Here is a 17,194-nt window from a genome sequence, read left to right on the forward strand (position 1 = left end):
GAGGTTGCAGTGAACCAGGATCACGCCACTGCACTTCATCCTGGGTGACAGAGCAAGACTCCATCACTAAAATAAACAAAATAAAATAAATAAAACGATGGCTAATTATTTTTGATTATGACTCTGAGCTCTGTTCTTGTTGCCTGTCTAATATTTGTTAAGCCAGTTCTCCCAACAAAATAATGATAGCCCAGGGCGTCAAGATGATTGCTAATATAGATGGAACTAACAAGATGGAACTTGATGCTGAACTCCAGACAAACATGCCTGAATTTTTTTTTCCTTCTGGACACTTTGTTGCTCAAATGTGGCCCATGTCCCTGATATCGACTCCCTTACCTGCCCCTGACATGGGACAAAGACAACTGGCCCAGGTCCATCCTGGCATGGAGTGACAATGAAGCGTCACTTTAAGATGGCTGATCAGTGCGGTTTTCAAAGAAAGATGTTGATCAAAAGAGGGAATGTGAAAGCTGATTGTGCGAATGACCAGCTTCTCCAGGCCAATGAGCCTCATTTCAAAACAATATGTAACATTTTTCTTTCTAATAAAGCTTCCAACTTTTCTTTGTTTGTTGCACATACTGAAGACCACCCTAGTCTGTGTGTATGCCCTGAATTGCAATTTTGTGATTCCCGAATAGAGCATTTGATTTAGGGATTTGTCTCTATAATTTATTTTGACTTTGACACAATCAACCAGTATGATGTGTTTAAAGGTCGCCCCGCCCCCTGACAAGGTGAGTATTATACTGAATTTAAAATTCATTCTAGACCGGGCATGGTGGCTCGTGTCTGTAATCCTAACACTTTGGGAGGCTGAGGTGGGCGCACCACCTGGGGTGAGAAGTTCAAGTCCAGCCTGGCTAACATGGTGAAACCCCATCTCCACAAAAAATACAAAATCAGTTGGGCCTCGTGGTGGATGCCTGTAATCCCAGCTACTTGGGAGGCTGAGGAAGGAAAATCGCTTGAACTCAGGAGACAGAGGTTGCAGTGAGCCGAGATCGCACCATTGCACTCCAGCCTGGGCAACAAGAGAGAAACTCCGTCCCGAAAAAAAATTATCCTATTATAATCTTGATAATTGCTTTGCTTTGCATCTTACTATGGACTTGTTGGATATCTAGGTGGCTGTAAACTACCCAGAGAAAGATAGAAACAGCAGTGGAGATAATTAGAAAATTGTAGTGTTACTATAAAAGAATAACAAACGGGGGAAATTGTAAGGGTAACTAAACACAAAATTGAGATTTTCCTGTGGCCAAAAGGGAAGAAGAGACCTTTCCCCATTTCCCTTTCCCTAGAGCATTTCCTTCAGAAAACTTGTATTGTAAATTCTTCCTCTGATCTGTAAGCCTCTGGCCACCCTAGAACCCAGGAATGTCTTGAACTTGAACTCCAGGCCGCAAGTGATCCTCCAGCCTCAGCCTCCCCAAATGTTGGGATTACAGGCATGAACCACCACACCCGTTCCCTAGGATGTCTTTTTTGAGGGCCTTGGAACCATCTCTTTGAATGTCGAGGAAGATGATGTCCCTGTCTCCCTGTCACTAGGGAGTTTAGCCTAGGTGCCTTGCTCCAACCTATAGACCTGCTTGTCATTGACATATGTTTTTTTTTTTCCTTCAGATAAAGGCAATTAACTAACACAGATGGGTACTCCAATTACTTGGTGAACTTAGGACTTGCCTGGGAGTATTTAGTTTTCACCCTTGGCTGCTGCTGTACAACCAGGCCAATTAGCTACATACCTGGACTTTCTGGTTTTTGCTACCACTTTTTTGATTGCTTGTTTTGCTTTGTTTTGTTTTCAGATGGTCTTGATCTGTTGCCCAGGCTGAAGTGTGGTGGTGCAATCTCAGCTCACTGCAACCTCTGCCTTCCAGGGCCAAGCGATTCTCCTGCCTCAGCCTCCGGTAGCTGAGATTACAGGAACATGCCACCGTGCTGGGCTAATTTTTGTATTTTTAGTAGAGATGGGGTTTCACCATGCCGCCAGGCTAGTCTCGAACTCCTGACCTCATGATCTTCCTGCCTTGGCCTCCAAAAGTGATGGGATTACAGGCATGAGCCACCACACCTGGCCTCTACGACCACTTTTGGATTGTATGAAACACTACACTTCAAAGTGTGGATCTGGCTTTCCAGACAGCTCCCAAAGGGGCAGATGATGCAATCTAGAAGTGTGGGGGAGTTTGTGCCTGTGGGTAAATTTTGACCAATAATAAAAAAAAAACCATGAGCGAGAGCCAGGTATGTAATTTCCTCTCCTCTCCTCTCCCCATGCCCTGTTCCAAGCATGGTTTCTCAGTATAGTCTGTCTAGAGGTGTCCTGTATGGCCCATAGCCTGTTTCCTTGGGAACCTGAGCTAAAACAATGGGAATTCACATACTTGAAGACAGTGTGAAGTGTTGTGGAGGACCCAGATCTGGGCAGAGGAAAATTATCCCAGTAAGGAAAGGACAGTTTGAGGAATTGGAATAGAGAAAAGGACTAGAAGAACCAGTAGTAGAATAGCTTATGGGTAGTATTTTTGGAGAAAAAGGCAGTTCTGGTGATTTTGCAGTGACCTACTCAGCTCTGTAAAATGTATACTTCCTTTATTTCTATCAGTCTCCCCTATGAATCTTCCATAAATTATCCTTTTATTACTATCCATTGCCTGTGCACTAAATTTTCTTTTTTTTCTTTTTCTTTTTATTTAGAGATAGAATTCCTGTCCACAGACTGAAATGCAATGGTGCCACTTTGGCTCACTGCAATCTCCGCCACCTGAGTTCAAGTGATCCTGCCGCCTCTGCTGCCCTAGTAGCTGGGACCACAGGCATGCACCACCAATGCCCTCTAATTTTTTTTTTTTTTTTTTTTGTATTTTTAGTAGAGATGGAGTTTCACCATCTTGGTCAGGCTGGTCTCAAACCTGACCTCAGGTGATCTACATGCCTCGGCCTCCCTAAGTGCTGAGATTACAGGTGTGAGCCACCACACCCAGCCTGTCAGTTTTCTTTTGGAGAATAAAACAGATTGAGTCTTGTGCCAAAATGCAGGGGAAGCTGCACCCAGACAGGTAACAAAATATTATATACAATAATAGATAGGGTTTCTACATACCAATATTAACCATTTAGAAAACCAAATTGAGAAAAATTACACTTATATTGTGACAAAAATACATAAAATATCTAAAACCAGATGATTGGAGCAAGATGGCAGATAGATCCCGTGCCCCACTCAACATTCCATCGAACTGGGAAGAAAATGTTTTCAAGGGTCAATTCTTAACAGTAGAGGAAAATAAGAAAACATGTCAGTGGTCCACCAGATATATTGAGGCATTCTTGGGAGATAGAGTAGGTGGGATCAGACTGATAGAGAAAGCCAAGGAGAGAAGACCATAGCTTAAATCAATGTAGGCAAGAGATGCTGTTTGTTTTTTGAGACAGAGACTTACTCTGTCGCCCAGGCTGGAGTGCAGTGGCATGATCTCGGCTCACTGCACGCTCTGTCTCCGGGTTCAAGTGATTCTCCTGCCTCAGCCCCTGCAGTAACTGGAATTCACAGGTGCCCACCACCACGGCCGGCTAATTTTTGTATTTTTAGTAGAGACAGGAGTTTTGCAATGTAGGCCAGGCTGGTCTCGAATTCCTGACCTCAAGTGATCTGCCTTCCTTGGCCTCCCGAACTGCTGGGATTACAGCGTGAGTCACTGCGTCTGGCCAGGAGATGTTCTTTGTAACAAAGCTTCTGAAAACTCCAAACCCAGAATCAGAAAAACATGGAGTGAGAAAGGGCCTTAGGATAGTCATCAGGTAGGTTAATTTAAAAGTTCATTTGAAACATCTGAATCAGCCAGATTCCCCTCCAACACCACACTCAGATTGGCTGGCAGTAGCCACTTTTGCCTCTAAGATGAAACTCTGATAATTGTTCATTAAAGAAAGTGAAGGCCTGGCGAGGTGGCTCATACTTGTCATCCCAGCACTTTGGGAGGCTGAGGCAGGAGGATTGCCTGAAGCCAGTATATAGAGACCAGCCTGGGCAACCTAGTGGGATCCTGTCTCTGCAAAAAATACAAAAATTAGCTGGGTGTGGTGGTGTGTGCCTGTAGTCCCAGCTAGTTCGGAAGCTGAAGTGGGAGAATCCCTTGAGCCTGGGAGATCGAGGTTGCAGTGAGCTGAAATTGCAGCACTGCACTCCAGCCTGGGAGACAGAGTGTGATCCTGTCTCAAAAAGAAAACAAAAAACAAAAAATCATAAAAAAGTAATGCATCACTAGGTGCGTTGGCTCACGCCTGTAATCCCAATGCTTTGGGATGCTGAGGCCAGCAGATCGTGAGGTCAGATCATCCTGGCTGACAGAGTGAAACCCCGTTTCTACTAAAAATACAAAAATTAGCTGGGCATGGTGGCAGGCACCTGTATTCCGGCGATTCGGGAGGCTGAGGCAGGAGAATCGCTTGAACTTGGTAGGAAGAGGTTGCAGTGAGCCGAGATCTCGCCACTGCACTCCAGCCTGGGTGACAGAGCGAGACTCTGTCTCAAAGGTAATGTGTCAGGACTTGTGTATCTTCAGCCCTTCATAGAAATAATGAAGGAGAGAAACACATTTGTGGAGAGGGGACCACATTCACTCTTTTTTATTTTATTTTATTTTATTTTATTTTTTATTTTTTATTTTTTTTATTTTTATTTTTTTTATTTTTATTTTTATTATACTTTAAGTTCTAGGGTACATGTGCATAACGTTTATATCATGTATAACTCCCCAATGCAATCCCTCCCTCCTCCCCCCTCCCATGATAGGCCCCAGTGTGTGATGTTCCCCTTCCCGAGTCCAGTGATCTCATTGTTCAGTTCCCACCTATGAGTGAGAACATGCGGTGTTTGGTTTTCTCTTCTTGTGATAGTTTGCTAAGAATGATGGTTTCCAGCTGCATCCATGTCCCTACAAAGGACGCAAACTCATCCTTTTTGATGGCTGCATAGTATTCCATGGTGTATATGTGCCACATTTTCCTAATCCAGTCTGTCACAGATGGACATTTGGGTTGATTCCAAGTCTTTGCTATTGTGAATAGTGCCGCAATAAACATACGTGTGCATGTGTCTTTGTAGTAGAGTAATTTATAATCCTTTGGGTATATACCCAGTAGTGGGATGGCTGGGTCATATGGTACATCTAGTTCTAGATCCTTGAGGAATCGCCATACTGTTTTCCATAATGGTTGAACTAGTTTACAATCCCACCAACAGTGTAAAAGTGTTCCTATTTCTCCACATCCTCTCCAACATCTATTGTTTCCTGACTTCTTAATGATTGCCATTCTAACTGGTGTGAGATGGTATCTCATTGTGGTTTTGATTTGCATTTCTCTGATGGCGAGTGATGACGAGCATTTTTTCATGTGTCTGTTGGCTGTATGGATGTCTTCTTTTGAGAAATGTCTGTTCATATCCTTTCCCCACTTTTTGATGGGGTTGTTTGTTTTTTTCTTGTATATTTTGTTTGAGTTCTTTGTAGATTCTGGATATTAGCCCTTTGTCAGATGAGTAGGTTGCAAAAATTTTCTCCTTCTGTAGGTTGCCTGTTCACTCTGATGGTAGTTTCTTTTGCTGTGCAAAAGCTCTTTAGTTTAATTAGATCCCATTTGTCAATTTTGGCTTTTGCTGCCGTTGCTTTTGGTGTTTTAGACATGAAGTCCTTGCCCATGCCTATGTCCTGAATGGTACTACCTAGATTTTCTTCTAGGGTTTTTGTGGTATTAGGTCTAACATTTAAGTCTCTAATCCATCTTGAATTATTTTCGTATAAGGGGTAAGGAAAGGATCCAGTTTCAGCTTTCTACTTGTGGCTAGCCATTTTCCCAGCACCATTTATTAAATAGGGAATCCTTTCCCCATTTCTTGTTTTTGTCAGGTTTGTCAAAGATCAGATGGCTGTAGATGTGTGGTATTATTTCTGAGGACTCTGTTCTGTTCCACTGGTCTATTTCTCTGTTGTGGTACCAGTACCATGCTGTTTTGGTTACTGTAGCCTTGTAGTATAGTTTGAAGTCAGGTAGCGTGACGCCTCCAGCTTTGTCCTTTTGACCTAGGATTGTCTTGGCAATGCGGGCTCTTTTTTGGTTCCATATGAACTTTAAAGCAGTTTTTTCCAATTCTGTGAAGAAACTCATTGGTAGCTTGATGGGGATGGCATGAATCTATAAATAACCTTGGGCAGTATGGCCATTTTCACGATATTGATTCTTCCTATCCATGAGCATGGTATGTTCTTCCATTTTTTGTGTCCTCTTTGATTTCACTGAGCAGTGGTTTGTAGTTCTCCTTGAAGAGGTCCTTTACATCCCTTGTAAGCTGGATTCCTAGGTATTTTATTCTCTTTGAAGCAATTGTGAATGGAAGTTCATTCCTGACTTGGCTCTCTGCTTGTCTGTTACTGGTGTATAAGAATGCTTGTGATTTTTGCACATTATTTTGTATCCTGAGACTTTGCTGAAGTTGCTTATCAGCTTAAGGAGATTTTGGGCTGAGACGATGGGTTTTTCTAAATATACAATCATGTCATCTGCAAACAGGGACAATTTGACTTCTTCTTTTCCTAACTGGATACCCTTGATTTCTTTCTCTTGCCTGATTGCCCTAGCCAGAACTTCCAACACTATGTTAATAGGAGTGGTGAGAGAGGGCATCCCTGTCTTGTGCCAGTTTTCAAAGGGAATTTTTCCAGTTTTTGCCCATTCAGTATGATATTAGCTGTGGGTTTGACCACATTCACTCTTTATCTGTCCATGACAGACAGATAGTCGGGAGCTTTATATACCCAAGGAACCTAAGGAAAAATGTTCCCTGTCATGACTCACAATCTTCCAGCCACCCTTCCTTGCACCTGTCTTGTGGGCTGGGGGACCCAACTTATGGATTCCATCATCCCAGGGAGAAAGAAAAATCAAATCCTTCAGTATCTCTTTTAGGGTATCCTCTCCTCTATTTGCATGGAGGATAAGGCTCTCAATATCTAGTAGCCGAATGTTACATTTGTGTAATACAGAACTATATTGGGATAAAATAGAATTTGTTTCCTCTGAGACACAGGTAGAGGTACGTCCACACTGACCTGGGTGGCAGCCACCTCTTCCTGCAGTGCCAGGCAGGGCATGCTCACAGATCTGGGGAACCTCTGCTGCTCCTGGAGCCCCACAACCTCCTTCCTGGCACCCTGTCCCTCTGGTGGTTGTGACAGCCCACACTTGGCCTTGGGTCTCCCCTGCTTCTTTGCCTGCCCCTCTTCCTACGGCTCCTTGTCTTGGGTAAATTAACCCACAGCCTCTACCTTGCGATTAGGGACAGAACCCGGGGCTTGTTCAATTCTCCCTCCCTCCATCACACACACTTGTCCTCCTTAATGTTTCTAGAGTCAGTGAGCTCCAAACTCAGCCCCTCCTGCCCCTGCCAGCTGTAGGACCTGTGACAAGATGCCTACCATCTGCCTGGGACTCCGTTTCTCATCTATCGTATAGGTATAATGATGATAGTGTCCTCCTTCAAAGGCTGGGGAGAGCCAGGAGGCCAAGGTGATGGGCTATGGACTGCCAAAACAGCTCCAATCCTGCCTCCACCTGGGGCTGGTGTTTCAAGTCCATTGTGTGTGAATGGAGCCTTAATGTCTCCATTCACACACAATGGTTTGTTCTAAAATAGACTCCCCTCTGCCCTTCCCTTCCCCACAACTGTTTCCCCTCTGCACCGTGCAGTGGTAACTGTGAGAAAGCGCTGTCCCATTCCCAAATCATCATCCCCACCCCAGTCCCCAGGCCCTTGGTTGGTGAGACCCATGACGGGCAGTCTCATGCTTCTGTCCAGAGGACTTTCCCACCGTTGCTCCCCTGCATGGAGACTAAGTGGACTCTTCTATTCCCTGTCCATCACAGGGTCTACCGTGCACACATTTTCCTCATTCCTCCACGTTTCCCAGATGATGATTTCATCTGTGTCTCCTCCCACATACTCCCAAATAGGCCGTCCCAGTCTTTGAACCCGAAAATCGTTCAGAGCACGAAGGCCAAGATGCCCAATCACCTGCTGCAGAATCCTGCTCCAGGACTGAAGTGTATAGTCTCTATCAAAATAAAAACTAGAGGCCAGGCGCAGTGGCTCACGCCTGAATCCTAGTACTTTAGGAGGCCAAGGTGGGAGGATTGCTTGAGCCCAGGAGTTCAAGGCGGCATTGAGCTATGATCATGCCACTGCACTCCAGCCTAGACAGAGAAAGACCCCATCTCTAGAAAAACAACAAACCAGCCAACAACTGGAAACATCCTCCTCTAGAATGGTGGTCAGGAACATCTGTCTGCCTTGTTCCCTGATGTCTCTCCAGCACCTAGAACAGCGCTCAGCACGAGGATGCACTCATTAGGTTTTTGTTGAATAAATGACTCCTTTGACGCAGCAATTCCACTTCTAAGAATCTTTCCTAAAGAAATATTCACACATGTGCACAGAGCTGTGTGCACAATAATGAGAGGAGCAAACACTGGGGAACGTTTGCAAATGTTTATTAACTGTCAGTAACTGATACAGGGGAATCGGATGAGGGGAGTACATGCTGAACAGGAAACGGAGTGAGGGGGGCTTGACCAGGATGCATGGCAATGGAAAAGCAGATGGGAGATGCTTATAGTGGTACTTGGTGGTGTGTGTGTGTGTGTGTGTGTGTGTGTGTATGTGGTGTGTGTGGTGTGTAAATGCAGAGGAAAAAATCTGAAATTAAACACTCAGAACTGCCCTCAGTAGTCACATCTGGGGAGAGGAGGGTAGTGCTGTTCTATGCAGAGAATACCTGACAATACTTGTTTTCTAAGGTAGGTGCATGGATACACAAACCGAAATATGCATTAAGTATGTCTTGCTCATCAATGAAAATGCTAGTATCTAACAGAATGGCACACTGCAAGAAAATACAACGGAAACGCTAACATCGAAGTCTTGGCACACTAAGAAAAATGACGCTCAACTTTTCACTGTTGTGAACACTTGCTTTCACTTGCTATACACCTGATGACAAGGGGTCTGCCGCCATGCCCATGTTCGTGAAAGGTCACCAAGGTCTGCTTCTCATCACGGGCATGTGTCATATCCCCGAGGCTAAGGCGAGAAGAGAGAAGGAAGGTAAGTGACAGTGAGTTCCCAGTTCCCAATAACTCAATCTCAACTTCTCCTGACCTGTAGAACCTGCACACTCCGATTCTGCCCTACCTCAGGACCTGCACACACCTTCCACGGTTCCTCGAAGTGAACCATCTGCTCATGCCACAGTGACTTCCTCACCTGGTTTATCCATTCCTAGGCTAGAGGAAGGTGTGGCCCACATATCAGGGCTGACCTGGGGTTTGGGAGCCCACAGCATCCTGGGTAGGGAGGATCCCTGGATATACAGGGCAGGGAGTAGAAAGAGCATGGGAAATCTCATCATTCAGCCTCAATGCTGTACCCTAGAAAATTATGAGAAGGGAATGATTTGGGGAACAAGTGACAAGATGGGATACCAGTACCATAACAGAATAGCACATCTGCAGGGATGTGGGGGATGAGCCGAAGGTTCACTTACGGAGTTACTCGTCATCTTCCTCAGGGTCGCTGATCTCTTCATAAATCACCGGCTGCTTTCTCTCACGCAGTCTGTGGGTCCAGGCATGTTTCCCTCTTTTGGGTCCTATGGGGGAAGAGTTGGAAGATGAGGGTTGGGTAGGTTGGAGAGTGTTAGGCTCTTTTTTCTAAAAAAAAAAAAAAAAAAAAAAAAAAGAGATGCCTCCCTGTTCTAAGTGCCCACGGGCCTTCTTTATCCAGTTTTTCACATTCTCTGGCTTAGAGAGGCTGAGACCTTAGACCCACACCAATACACGCCAAATGCCAATTAAAGTTTTAGCTTCTGGCTCCTTCCGTTGTGAGGTTTAGATTCCCAACCTCTTCACTTACAGGAACATTCACCCATACCTCCTTTCATTCTGCACGTATTTGCTAAGGGCACACAGGCATACCTTGTTTTATGGCACCTCATTTTTATAGTGCTTCGCAGATACTGCAATTTTTTTTGAAATTCTCACCAATTTTACACTTTTCCATTATTATTATATCTGTTATGGTGATCTGTCATCAGTGAGCTTTGATGTTATTACTGCAATTGTTTTTGTTGTTTTTTAGTCTTTTAAAATAATTTTTGTTTTTTATTTTTTGGGTACACAGTAGGTGTATACTTACGCAGTATGTGAGATGTTTTGATATGTGCATGCAATGCGTAACAATCACATCATGGAAAATAGGGTCTCCATCCCCTCAACCATTTATCCTTGTGTTACAAACAATCCATTTACACTCTTTCAGTTATTTTTAAATGTGTGATTAACTTATTATTGACTACAGTCACGCTGTTGTGTGTAAATGTTTTGGGGGTACCAGGAACTGCCCCTACAGAAGATGAGGAATGTAATTGATCAATGTTGCGTGTGCTCTGACTGCTCCACCGATGAGCTCTTCCCCGCCTCTCCTCCTTCTCTTGGGCCTCCCTATTTCCTGAGACACAGCAACACTGAAATTAGGATGATGAAGAACCCTACAATGGTGGCTATGTGTTCAAATGAAAGGAAGACTCACATGTCTCTCTCATTAAATCAGAAGCTAGAAATGGCTAAGCTGAGTGGGGAAGGCATGCTGAAAGCCAAGACGGGCTGAAAGCTCTGCCTCTTGCACCAAACAGCCAAGCCGTGAATGCAAAGGAAAAGTTCTCGAAGGAAATAATAGTATACACTGCAAAGGAAAAGTTTTTGAAGAAAATAATAATACTAATACTCCAGTGAACACAAGAATAAGAAAGCAAAACTGCCGTTACTGCTGAAATAGAGAAAGTTTGAGTGGTCAGGAAAGAAGATGAAACCAGCCACAACACTCCCTTAAGCCAGAGTCTAATTCAGAGCAAGACCCAAACTCTCTTCCAGTCCATGAAAGTTGAGAGAGGTGAAGAAGCTACAGAGGAAACGTGTGAAACTAGCAGAGGCTGGTTTGTGAGGTTTAAGGAAAGAAGCCGTCTCCATAACATAAAAGTGCAAGGTGTAGCAGCAAACCCTGATGGAGAAGCTGCAGCAAGTTATCCAGAAGATCTAGCTAAGATCACTGTTGAAGGTGGCTACACTAAACAACAGATTTTCAATATAGATAAAATAGCCTTCTATTGGAAGGTGACGCCATCTAAAACTTTCATAGCTAGAGAGGATTGACTCCAACTTTGAAAGAAGTTCTACTGTGGGTAAAATGCTATCCAATAGCATCACATACTACAGAGATATACTTCATGAAAGGGAGAGCTAATCGATGTGGCAAATTTCATTGTTGTATTCTTTTAAGAAACTGCCACAGCCACTCCACCCTTCAGCAACCACCACCTTGATCAGCCAGCAGCCATCAACACCAAGGCAAGACCCTCCACCAGCAAAAAGAGTGTGACTCACTGAAGGCTCAGAAGATTGTTAGCATCTTTAACAATGAATTATTTTAAAATTAAGGTATGTACATTTTTAGACATAACGCTATTGCACACTTAGTAGACTACACTGTGGTGTAAACATAATGTTTTTATGCACTGCGAAACAAACAAAAAACAACGTGTGTGACTCACTTTATTGTAGTGGTCTGGAACCGAACCTGCAATATCTCTGAAGTACACCTGTATTGGGTATCAGGCATTGAGCTGAGTAAGCTACGATCTCAGGTTATCACAGACAGAATTGCTTGAGCACCTTTCATGTCATCAGGCTTTCTAGATTTCATTTAATACCTCCAAACAATCTATTAACTATGATTCTTTATTTCCATCTTATGGACTAGGAATCTGGAACTGAGAAAATTTGGAAGACTTGCCCCAAGACACGTGGTTTTTTACAACTCCAGTCTGTGTCTCTGAAAGTCATCTCTAACATCTCATCTGGAGCTGGGTAAGCTCCTCAGCCCAGCCTGGACCCAGGCTTGTCTGGGATCCATGCCACGCACCCAGTCCACACACCTGAACATAGCCAGGGAAGCCAGAGGGGTTGTTCCTGAATTGTTTCCTCTTACCAGATCTCTTGTTAATCTTCTCAGAGGTACTTGGTTTTCCCGGGGGGCACGGCTGTTTCCCATCGTTCTGTGGGCCAGATGCTTCTGCCACTCCCTTCGAACGGTTGCCTTTCTCTGCTGGCTTCTTGAGCGTGAAATTTATAATGTGAAGGTCACAGAAAAACAGTATCAGTCACATTTCTATAGTGCTTTAGAGCTTACAAAGCGTCTTCACATGCATTACCTTAATCAATGTTCTCAACAACGCTGGGAGAGTTACACTTGCCTAAATTAGGAGAAACCTGGGAGGTTAGAAGGGAAAGGAATGGCCTAAATGAATGGGGTTTCCAGGGCTAGAATGCTTATCTTCACACTCTTTTAAGACTGACATTCTTGCAAACAGCAAAAATCTCCATGTAATTGAGAGTGTGGTATACAGAAGATTTGGAGAATAGCATTCTAAGAATTCACAAGGTCTACAAAAGGAAGAGCTTCTATAAAATACAAGGGATCCCATATAAGCTTGTAGACAGCTGCTGGGAGAGTAAATGTAAAAACATAGAGAGGGGACAAAACACTGCTGGGAAAGATGGTGTGGGGAGATGAATACAGGGAAGGGAGAGGGAAAGAAATGGTTTGCTGAAATTAATCTAGGCAGCAAAGAAAGCAGTACCAGATATGGCATACCACCCTACCGAGGCACCAACACTGAATGTGGAATTCAGTGAGGTGGTACCCACACCAATTCTGGTTGCATTGGGATGTGTCACTGACCAACAATATTAAGCTACTCTTTTATTTTTGTGTTTTTGTTTTGTTTTGATTTTGTTTTGGTTTTGGTTTTTGAAACGGAGACTTGCTCCGTCGCCTGGCTAGAGTGCAGTGGCGTGATTTCTGCTCACTGCAATCTCCCCCTCCCCCGGTTCAAGTGATTCCCCTGCCTCAGCCTCCCGAGTAGCTGGGACTACAGGCAGGCACTACCACGCTCCACTAAGTTTTTTGTTTTTAGTAGAGATAAGGTTTCACCATGTCGGCCAGGATGGTCTCGATTTATTGACCTTGTGATCTGCCTGCCTCGGCCTCCCAAAGTAAGGCTCACAACTGGCATTACAGTCGTGAGCCACCGCGCCCGGCCCTTAAGGTACTTTTTACGCAGCTTCCTCGCTTATGAAATAGTGAACAATACATGTAAAACAGGCTAAGGGAAAGTGCTCTCTGAGCTTGTAAACACTGTTTAAATGTAGTAATAATAAAAAACTAATACTTTTCATGATCCCTCTTTGAATTCGGTCTCCACACTGGCAACCCAACTCCCAGATCCCTTTACCCTCTAAACCAGAGTTGAATCTGCACTTGTGGGATCACTCATTCAGGGGCCTCCGAGGGATCCCCTGGGCTGGGACTGGGGCTTCCCAGATGCCCCAGGTGCAGACAAGGCCCTCAAGGAGCTCACAGTAGGGAGGGGTCAACAGTCAAAGCAATTCCTAAGCCATGCAAGCGGCCCCGGTAACAGAGCAGAGGCCAGCTGGTCCTTCCTGTTGTGAGAGTGGGTGTCTCAACAGAAGCACCAGCAGGCCCTATGGGGGGTAAAGCCCTAGTGAGCAACATCTGAACTTCATAAACAAATGCAAACGTGAATGAGTTTTAAATGGCTTGGAGTTCTGGATTAGACTACCCCTGCCACTGCGCCTCAGGAAAATTCTTTAATATCTCTGTACCGGATAGCCTCATTTTATTATTATGTTGCTGATAACCATGATCTAAAACATGGACTATGATTCTTTACTTCCATTGCATGGACCAGGAATCTGGAGCTCAGAGAACTTAGAAGATTTGCGCCAAGTCACATGGCTTTTATATGGATGACAGCTGAAGCGTGTGACTCATTATTATTTGGAGATAATAACAGAAACAACGTCATAGAGGTCTTCTTATGGATTAAAAGAAGTATTAAGGATCACAACTCTTAGTATTATCAAGCCGTCGATGCTAACATCAGGTGTTGTGATAGACATGGGGAGAAGGAGGCAATGAGGGCATTTTTTATATTCTCCCACTCTTACCTGTATTCACATCCGTGGAGAGACAAAGGTTCTCTGGTCCTTTAGACCTGAGAGATACTCACCTTCGGGATGATTCTCTGGAGCCTGCCGAAAGTCGTCTGAGGACGTTCAACTGAAAGAGAACACATCAGAATTTTAATTTGTTGGGAAAGATTTCCAAACTCTAGAGAGACCTCTGTCGCATGAGGGCATTCTGCAGCAGAGGGTTATGAGTCCACTCATTGTTGAGGAGTTATTTGAGATTTGCTTCTGAATTATGTTTAGTCATGGTTGGTGCATTTATCTGTGGCATCAGTTCAGAATTTTCCATCTCATGGTTTATCAAATGGGGGTTAAACCCCATCACAGTCTCATCTTATTCCATTACATATCTTTTACTTTTTCCCAAATAATTAAATTGATTGTTTGGGAATCTGAACTGTATCCACTCAAGATGTGCAACAACTGAAAATCACTGTACACTTCAAATGGGTGAAGTGCACATACCATATAGTATGTCAATTAAGCTGTTAAATGTGTGATGAACCATGGATGATTTAGTCCAGTGGCTCTGAAATATTTTCAGTATAAAGACACTCCTTTAATGTCAAAAACTTGGCAGATACTCAAGCACTGGATTTTCAGACCTCTTACAGTGATGTGGGAGATGGTAGATTCTGGCCTGTTTACTTGGGCAGTAATAGGTCTATTGGAGACAGTTTGGACATTCTGACCTTGTCTTATGATTGTATTGTCAGAGCAAAAGACCAAGTAAACACATATGTCCCCCTAATAGTCCTGAAGTGTACAAAGATCTCTACCCAAGAACCTGCCTTTTTTTCACCCTATGTTATCTCTGCTCACTGACAATTGGGAAAGCTCTCTGTGTTGGATGAGGGATCACTCTTTCAAACTCACTTCCAAGCTCATCACAGAGAATTAGGGTTGTTTGGGAATGAGAAGACTATTTGGTTTTAATAAAGTACAGAGAAACAGTGTTCTTTACTACACAATCTGTTCATCATCCTCTCTCTTAAGATATTTATCCAATATCTACATGCTGTTAATGAAACAAACTCTGGAAGTTTTTGGTGGATCTACACTTTTAACATTTTCTTTTTTCACTTTTAAAATTTTCTTAACTGTCCTTTGATTCATTAACAATGTTTAGCAAGAACAGCATGTCCTTTAAAAAAGAAATATTTCAAACACACAGAAAAGTATGGGGAATAATGTTGAGTTCAGTCGCATCTCAACATTACCCTATGACTATGTTAGATCTGATTTATTTATTCAGAATGTTAGAAACACTATAAACGGGCCGGGTGCAGTAGTTCACGGCTGTAATCCCAGCACTTTGGAGGCTGAGGCGGGTGGATCACCTGAGGTCAGGAGTTTGAGACCAGCCTGGCCAACATGGTGAAACCCTGTCTCTACTAAAAATACAAAAAATAGGTGGGCATGGTGGCGGGCGCCTGTAATCCCAGCTACTCAGGAGATTGAGGCAGAAGAATCGCTTGAACCTGGGAGGCAGAGGTTGTAGTGGGTTGAGACTGTGCCATTACACTCCAGCCTGGGCGACAAGAGAGAATCTCCAGTCCAAAACAAAACAAAAACAAAACACACTATCAACAAGTCATGATTGAAGCTGTCTGTGCAGCACTCACTAATCCCTGCCCCCCCTCCTTCTCCATTTACAGCCAGTCTCCTCAATTTGATGCCTTTTTATTCGCATTTATGTTTTTATGCATTTACCATTAACTTATTATCCATGAAAACTCATCTTACTGTTTTGCATGTTTTAGAATTTTATGAATGGCCTCTGTAGTTAACTTTCTGTATGCAATTTTTTTTTTTTCACTCAACCCAGATGTGTATGAGGGAACAAATGCCAGAGGATCTTTCCCAAGTAGCTGAGTTGAAAAACAATTGGACTTCAGGAGACCTTTCCAGCCACTTCCCATCTACTCACCCTCATTCCCGCGGTTACGGTCATTATCAGAATCATTCCCCTGGAAGCCTGTGGCCTGTTTATTATGCATGAAAGGTGGGAGGGTGACATTGAAACCTAGAAAGAAGCAAAATGTTTATTCCTTAAGACACAAACGTAGGCCTGACATGGTGGCTCATGTCTGTAGTACCAGCACTTTGGGAGGCTGAGGTGGGAGGATTGCTTGAGGCCAGGAGTTCAAGATGAGCCTGGGTAACATAGAGAGACCCCCATATCTACAAAATACAAAATAAAATTAGTTGGGCATGGTGACATGTGCCTGTAGGCTCAGCTAATCCATAGGCTGGGCAGAAGGATTGCTTAAGCCCAGGAGTTCGAGGCTGCATTGAGCTGTGATTGCACTACTACACTCTAGCCTAGGTGACAGAGTGAGAGTCTAACTCAAAAAAAAAAAAAAAAAATTAAAAGAGAGAGAGAGAGAGACAAGCCGAGAGGAGGAAGGTAGAGTTGGAGGTGTGCTGTGATGCCACAGAGACAGTTGGGCTCATCAGAACAGACGCCTAAGGGAGAGAAAAGTGCAGGGTCCAGGTAAAAGCTCCACTATGGTCAGTCCCTGCCCTCAGCCCTGACAGGATACAGAAGAACAGAACACCCAGAAGCTGCCCTGCGATTTTTTCCTTCACAAAAGGAAAATGTGGGGTGCTTTCTGCAGCCTAAGAAGTAGCCTAGGCAGGAAAAGTGATGCTCATGTATCCCTAGACTTGTTTGTTCCTAGAACTTTCTGTTACCTAGTTTAGTCATGGTCTCGTAGTTTCTCTTCATGTACACATAGCTGATTTTCTCCGAGTATTTCATCTTTTCCCACTCTTTCTTAGAGAAGTATTTGGCAATATCATCGAAGGCCTACAAAAAAAAAAAAAAAAAAAGAAAGAAAGGAATTTTGGCAGTGACTCTGCTAGGCATGTCTGCCATTCAGTTGGAGCTGCTTCCTTGTGCTGGATCTGGGAAGTGGGGATGATAATCTGTCCTGGTTGATGCCATGGCTAATTCAGAGACCATGGGAGACCTACCCTAGCTTCTCCCATGGCACACAGTAGGACTTTAATGCTGCTG

At 43.8% G+C, this 17,194-nt stretch overlaps 1 protein-coding gene across 1 annotated transcript; it reads right to left on the reverse strand.

Annotated features, from left to right (window-relative positions):
- Positions 1 to 8,542: 8,542 nt before the first annotated feature.
- Positions 8,543 to 16,984, reverse strand: LOC117089333 (protein SSX7-like; the record flags this gene model as incomplete). Its single annotated transcript, XM_033220451.1, has 6 exons — positions 8,543 to 9,148; positions 9,612 to 9,716; positions 12,110 to 12,230; positions 14,199 to 14,263; positions 16,103 to 16,198; positions 16,870 to 16,984. Coding segments are annotated over 5 exons (498 nt in total), but the record flags the coding sequence as incomplete, so codon positions are not given.
- Between the last annotated feature and the right edge of the window lie 210 nt (positions 16,985 to 17,194).

This window comes from Trachypithecus francoisi, unplaced genomic scaffold (assembly GCF_009764315.1).
Source record: "Trachypithecus francoisi isolate TF-2019V2 unplaced genomic scaffold, Tfra_2.0 Contig00821, whole genome shotgun sequence".
Taxonomy (NCBI): domain Eukaryota; kingdom Metazoa; phylum Chordata; class Mammalia; order Primates; family Cercopithecidae; genus Trachypithecus; species Trachypithecus francoisi.